This window comes from Centropristis striata, chromosome 1, assembly GCF_030273125.1.
Source record: "Centropristis striata isolate RG_2023a ecotype Rhode Island chromosome 1, C.striata_1.0, whole genome shotgun sequence".
Taxonomy (NCBI): Eukaryota; Metazoa; Chordata; class Actinopteri; order Perciformes; family Serranidae; genus Centropristis; species Centropristis striata.
The window spans coordinates 1,845,668-1,853,247 of NC_081517.1; the positions used below are offsets into that span (position 1 = coordinate 1,845,668).

General features: G+C 34.3%; 1 protein-coding gene across 1 annotated transcript in view; it reads right to left on the minus strand.

Moving 5' to 3' along the window:
- Positions 1 to 2,686, minus strand: part of aspscr1 (ASPSCR1 tether for SLC2A4, UBX domain containing) — a 31,276-nt gene extending 28,590 nt beyond the window's left edge. Inside the window, exons 1-2 of the mRNA XM_059345645.1 lie at positions 2,569 to 2,686; positions 2,296 to 2,351 (exon numbers count right to left, since the gene is read on the minus strand). Of these exons, the coding sequence (XP_059201628.1) occupies positions 2,296 to 2,351; positions 2,569 to 2,658 (146 nt within the window). The 5' untranslated portion in view covers positions 2,659 to 2,686. The remainder of the gene's footprint in view (positions 1 to 2,295; positions 2,352 to 2,568) is intronic.
- Between the last annotated feature and the right edge of the window lie 4,894 nt (positions 2,687 to 7,580).

Here is a 7,580-nt window from a genome sequence, read left to right on the forward strand (position 1 = left end):
CAACTGACATTGTGAATTTTTAAAAAGTGAATTGTGCACCAATTTGCATTGAAATTACTCTACATAGGTACCTAGAAGGCATTCTTCCCAAACAAATAACTTTATAAGGAATATATAACATTATTATACTTACAATGTATGACAACGTAAACCAATCGAGAATATAAAGAATATATAAAATAGTTAAATAAAAACAATACTTTGTTTTTTATCAGTCAAATGCTGGCCACTGAAATATAGAATAATATAAAATAAGATAAATAGCGATATGAAACCATTTATAGGTGCATATCAGAAGACGTATACCCTGACAGATATATCGGTCTGGCTCTAGAATACAGACTGTATATGTTAGTCTCAATATAATTAAACTTTGTGTAACAAATATATTACATTTGCTTTTCTTATCAAATTGGTACAAATCAGGGCTTGAATTCATGCCTTTGGTTGAATATCTAAATCCTAAACACAGACGCTCTCTACTAAAAGGGGCAGAGCTCCTCTGTTTCTTCTCTCAGCTCAGATCTCTGGACATGTGTAGTGATGCTGCAGATGTTTTATCAGTCTGTGGTGGTAGTGTGTTGTTTTATGCTGCAGTCTGCTGGGGAGGCAGCATCACACAGAGATGATCAGACTGATCTAAAGAGCTGGTTCTGGTCTAAAGAGCTGGTTCTGGTCTAAAGAGCTGGTTCTGGTCTAAAGAGCTGGTAAAAAGCTAGCTTTTAATATATTCCACACACACACAGACACATACTTCTACTTCTGATTGACAAATTAAAGACCTTTAATGAATTGAATGAATGAGAAGAGAAACATAATGTAATGCTTCCATACGGTACAGGTGCACTGCATGATACAACTGGCCTTTTTTCTCAGAGTAGAAAAACAAACAGGTGTAAATTAAATGGATGAAGGCTGAATTCCATACAGGTATGCTAGTTCAGAGGCTCTATGTGCCTGCATGCTGCCTCCAATACTTGGATATATAGATGGAATTAACTGTTTTTTTTTTATTTAACCTGGGCCTTTCTGCTGTAAGGTCAAGTGAAAAAGGTCCATGCATCCATCCACATTACACTGGGGGGTATAGAATGGTTCGATGAGGAATTCTGGTCTAAAGAGCTGGTTCTGGTCTAAAGAGCTGGTTCTGTGGTTGGAGCCAGGTTGGACACACTGGAGGAGGTGGTGGAGAGATGACCTGTCAACATGTTCGAGGCTATCCTGAAATACCAGATCATCTGCTACACAAAACCTTTATAGACCAAAAAAACAGCAGTGGATACAAAAGATCCTTCGCTCCTACAGACATCAGGCTGTCTCATTCTTCAAGAGTTACCAGACTGAGTGAATTCCCCCTAGGAGGATAAATAAAGTAATTTTGATTTGTTTTTGATATCTAAACTAATAAAGTAAACTGTTTGGTTAAGTATCTGCAGTCATGTCAGTTCACACACATCCCTGTTCCTTACTGTTAACTTCTCAGACGTAAAATCTCACAACACAACATACAAAAAAACCACACATGTTTAAGGCTTAATAACGTATCGAGGTGTATTTAAAGCGGGTCCGGGCAGCAGCCGTAAAAAAAAAAGTTACAGCCAAGGCATTTAGAGCTAACATTCATTTAGCTCAGGGGTCTCAAACTCGCGGCCCGCGGGCCAATTGCGGCCCTCGTGACGATATTTTGTGGCCCCCACCTTGATATGAAAGTTTAATGTGAGTTTTATATGAATGGCTCTTTACAGTGTTGTGTGTGGAAGGTCCCTTTAACTAGTTTTTTTGGTAATTTTGTGTCTTTTTTTTTGTCATTTTGTGTCTTTTTCAGTCATTTTGTGTCTTTTTAAAAATATTTTTTGGGTCTTTTTGGTAATTCTGTGTATTTTATAGTCATTTTGTGTCTTTTTTAAGTAATTTAGTGTTTTTCAGTCATTGTGTGTCTTTTTTTTATAATTATGTGTCTTTTTTGGTCATTTTGTGTCTTTTTTTTTTGTAATTTTGTGTCTTTTTTGGTCATTTTGTGTCTTTTAAAAAAATAATTTTGTGTCTTTTTTGGTAATTCTGTGTCTCTTTTTGGTCATTTTGTGTCTTTTTTTTTTTTGCTCATTTTGTGTCTTTTTCAAGTAATTTCGGGGTTTTTTTCTGTCATTTTGTGTCTTTTTTTTTTAGTAATCTTGTGTCTTTTTTTTGGTGATTTTGATACTGCCTCCAACGGCCCCCAGGTCATTTAAGTTTGAGACCCCTGATTTAGCTCAGATGTCAGGACTGTGATAGCTCCATCAACCAGCAGATACTCACTTCAAACCGTGGTCGTCCGGGTTAAATCCGTGCTTTTTGCACACATCCTCCAGCACCTGAAGAGGACAAATATAAACAAGAGAGCAAGAGATTTACCGCCTAGTTAGCGGAATGATTTAATTTCCTCCGCACGAAAACAGAAACTGATCTGTCACTGTGCTAGCTAAGTGTTAGCCAAAACAAGCTAACAGCAGGAGAACAGTTTGCTCTGGTTGGACAATAAAGAGACAGAATGAAACAGGAAGAGATAAATGTCCTTAAGACAACAGTTACCTGTAATAACGGTGTGTTTGGAGACACTTTAACTGTTTGTCTTCTCCCATTAGGAGTGAGAACCGTCACAGCTGTACCAGCGGCCGCCATTGTGTGTCGTGACGTCACGGTGTTTGTTTGAATAAACTTTATTGAACAGACCAAAAACGGTTTAAAGGGACAATTCACACAGATACTCAGAGTAAATGGGATTTTGTCAGTGGCAGTGATGGAATGTAACTAAGTACATTTAATCAAGTTCTGTACTTAAGTACAATTTTGAGGTACTTGTACTTTACTTGAGTTATACTTCCACTCCACCAAGGTTATAATAGTTTTGGATTTTTCATTAGTTTTGATTTTTTTGTGATTTTTTGTTTTCAAATTTAGTTAGTTTTAATTCGTTTTAGAGTGAGTTTGCTAGTTTTTATTATTATTATTATTATTATTGTTATTATTATTATTTTAAATGCTTAGTTTTAGTTTAGTTTTTATTAGTTTTAGTGTTAGTTTTAGTTTTTTGTAGTGGGGTATTTGTTGGGTGCGAGATTCAAAAAAGTCACAATAAATGTTGCCTTTATTTCCTTTGTCTTATCCATCTCAGCCCCAATAAGGTTATTAAGTCATAAAACCAGATAGATGAAATAGATTTCATATCAACCAAAAAGGTTTACGGATGAAAAAAGTTGACAAAGACGGAAACAAAGGAAATATTCACTATAATTTTAGTTCGTTTTGTAACCACGGAATACAGTTTAAGTTAGTTATCGTTTTTTTTTAAAAAACTCTTGTTTTTTATTTTTATTTCAGTTAACTAAAATGTTTTTTCAGCTTTAGTTACTAGTTACTTTTTGGGTCAAGATTTAACATGAAAAACATGATAAATTTGGGAGTAGACATTTAACATTTGTTTCTTTTTGTTTTTAAATGATACCTCATCACAGTACATTAGGTAGTTAAAATGAGCCCTGTCTTTACAAAATGAAAACACTGCTTACATAAAAGCATCAATACAAATAATGAAATAATATATTTGGAATATATAAAACAATCTGAGTGGATCCATTTAGCAAAACGAGTACTTTTACTTCTGATACTTTAAGTACATTTTGATGCTGATACTTTTGTACTTTTACTGCAGTACGTTTTGAATGCAGGACTTTTACTTGTAGTGGAGTAATTTAACAGTGTGGTATTAGTACTTTTACTGCAGTAAGAGATCTAGATACTTTTTCCACCTCTGGTTAGTGCTCAATCGAAGGTTACTATTTAAAACAAGAGTTTTTCCTTTAGCGTATGAAAGAAAGCTGTCATTTTGAACAAGCAACACTGTTTTTTATAGAAACAATGTTATTCTAAAAAAAAATTAGCAATGAGTGAAAATGGACATATTATCCACATAAGCCACAAATGTAGATAATTCTTTCAAAAGTATGACTACATCGATACAAGAAGTGATTAACGTTTTATCCATCATTCTCATCTAAAGACAGGTTTATTGTACATTCTTACAACATAATTTTACATTTTTTTGATTTTAATATTCAATATTATGTCATTGACTGCAGTATTTTTTTATTCCTTCTCTATGTTATTATATGCAACAAACAAATTCATTGCAAGTGAAAAACTACTTGGCAAATGAACCTTTTCTGATTCTGATTCATTGTAGCTTTTAATATATTACACACACACACACACACACACACACACACACATTACTACTTCTACTTCTGATTGACAAATTAAAGACCTTTAATGAATTGAATGAATGAGAAGAGAAACATAATGTAATGCTTCCATACAGTACAGGTGCACTGATACAACTGGCCTTTTTTCTCAGAGTAGAAAAACAAACAGGTGTAAATTAAATGGATGAAGGCTAAATTCCATACAGGTATGCCAGTTCAGAGGCTCTATGTGCCTGCATGCTGGCTCCAATACTTATATATATATATATATATATATATATATATATGTAGATAGATAGATAGATAGATAGATAGATAGATAGATAGATAGATAGATGGAATTAACTGTTATGATTAAACCTCACTGGCTTTTAACTCAACATGAGCCTTTGCTCTGTTTTATTTTTGTTTTTATTTGTTCTTTGTGGTTTTTTAAAATTAAGATTAATTTAAAAATTGAGATTATTTTTAAAACCCACTTTTATTTACTGTTTTTTTGTTTTACCCAGCATGAGACTCGCTTTGTTTTAGGTGTTTTTGCTTGTTCTTTGTTTTTATTGTTATTATTGTTGGTCTGTCCTGCCATGTACAGCACTTTGTATCAGCTAACGCTGTCTTAAAGGGCTCTATAAATAAAGTTGATTTGATTTGATTTGAACCTGGGCCTTTCTGCTGTAAGGTCAAGTGAAAAAGGTCCATGCATCCATCCACATTACACTGGGGGGCATAGAATGGTTCGATGAGGAATTGGAAAAGTGATATAAATCATATACTTTGGCTTTCACAACCCAGTAGATATGTACATGTGAAAAAAACATATTTTGTAAGGCAGAGCAATGCACCTATGAGGCTTCTTTTACTTTTATTTGTCATCTCTTGTGTAAACTTGTAAATCTAATTTTATAATTTTATCAAAAACATCAAGAGTTTCAATGTTTAGCAAAAACAGAATAAGTATAATGAAAAGAATCATCTTTGAGTCATTTTAAAACAATGGCTCTAATTAATTAATGGATGCTGACATTAAAGATACATTTTTTTAAATCTCACAACTTTGTTTAGCTATAAAACAACATGAAGATCACTATTCTGGTACCTTTTGTATAACCTATTCACAAGCATAATAAGAGTTCAGGCTTCTGATTAATTGTTTCGGGACTGCTATGGTTGTTTAAATTGCTGTTGTTTTGGTCTTTTAAAACTTGTATGTACATTCTGATGTTATGTGTAAAAGGTTGTACAGACATTAATAGATTTAAAAAAAAATGTATAAATGCAGAAAAAATTGTCAGTATGTACTAGAATCTTAAACTGATTGTTTATGATCAGTTGTTTTTTTTTTGGTCTTTTGTTGTTGAGATGATAACATGTGCTTGTATGGGTTTTTGTTTGTTTTTGTTGTTTTAAGTGTTTTGTTATAATCAAATTTTTGTTGGTGTAGGCTACTGAAAATCCATTGTATGTGATGTCAGACCATCACCATTTTTTTACTTTTATTGTTCAAGTAGGGGGCAGACAAACATAAGAAATGTTTTCTTCTCGCTGCTCCTTTCTAACCATGAAGGTGTAGAGTTTGTCTCTGTACACATTTTGTTGTCCACTTTCATGAAAGGAACAAATAAATAAATACATAAAAATAAAAAATATGTGTATGATTTTTATGTGAAGCACTTTGTGACTTCTGTCTGTGAAAGGTGCTATATAAATAAAGTTTACTTACTTACTTACTAATAAGACAACTCACATTTAGACAATCAAACAGGCTAAACAGGCTGATTTAACAGCAGAGAAGAATGACACAATGGCAACAACACATCCAATCTGTTCCCCACATGGGCAACTTCATTTATTACTGTATATACTCCATATGATGCTTTCTGGACGACCTGCCCTGGAGGCTATTTTCTCTCACTCAGAATAAAATTGGATGAAAGCTGAAATCAGACTGGACAGACAGCACGACACGTGGTGCAGACAGATGGAGAGGTGTGAGGCCAAAGACTCCAGCTCCATGTAGAGTCAGAGTCCACCTGGGTTAAAGCAGAGAGAGAGAGAGAGAGGTGAATACAGCTCTCAGTTCTGGGGGGAAATTGCCACTCTCTGAATAAACAAACAAACAATCGGTTTCCTTCCTCACTCAGCAGGCAACAAACTTCAAAACTGCCTGGATGAAGTGCAAAAGCACTTGAAGGCATCTGTGTCTTTACTTGACATTTTCACAAAAGAAAGTTTTTAATCACTGATGAATGAATGGCAAACAAATGCACTTGTTAAAAACAGGATTTCCGCTCTCGTAAAACCCCCCAAAATAATCAAAGAGAAAAAAACAAACTTAAAGAAAGTATGTTACAGGACATCAAGATAGATTAAACCCAGTTTCACCAGAAGGTAATAAAAGTAGAGTTTTTATGACTTAAATCTGTACGACATGTTAGATATAGGATGGATTTCAAAAAGACTACACTGCAAAAAAAAGAAAAGTTGGGTGAACTCAAAATTTCCAGGCAACAAACTTCGATAAAATTTTAAGTTGGACAATTAAACTAAATATTTTAAGTTTTGTTTTTGAGTTTGCTCAACTCTGAATTTCTCTGGCACGATTGTAACGCCGCTATGAAATGTCAGCTAATGTTGCGACCACAATTTTGAGTTAGCATTGATACGCTAATGGCTACTCTTGTAGCTGTAACAAGCAGCGCCGCTAGCATCCGTTAGCCGCTAGCGTCAGTTAGACGCTAGCATCAGTTAGCCGCTAGCATCAGTTAGCTGCTAGCTTTCGCTAATGACCAAATTTCACAACAAAGAAATAAGAGTTATCAGAACTATTGTCCCTTGTTGTGAACCCCAACTTAAAGATATAAGTAACAACAACTCACCAACTTGTTTTTGAGCAGACAACTGGCTTCCTTTGTTGTGCTAACTTACATTATTGCCCTAAATGTCAATAATTTATATTTCCAAGTTTTACCAACTTAAATCACTGTATTAGGCCAAAAACCTGCACTTCTGATTTTTGTCCTCATGAGCAGCCTTACTTCTTTTCAGTAATGACAGTACCAACATTATACCAAATAGGCTTTACATTGTGATTTGTTGGGAGAAACAAAGCAATTCCATGTAAAATCAGACATTTAGCATACCCATATAGCCAGAAAGGAACAATCATTTGTTATAATCACATTCCCACCACGGCAACTATTCAACTATGGACCGGCAGTGAAATCAGGCTCCTTAGATCACATTTTTTAAAAGTTGACTATTCAGTGTCACTTCTACAAGATGCTGAATACTTGCAGGCCCTGACTAAGGATAAAAAAAAGTCCTTTAGACTGAGGATGATGT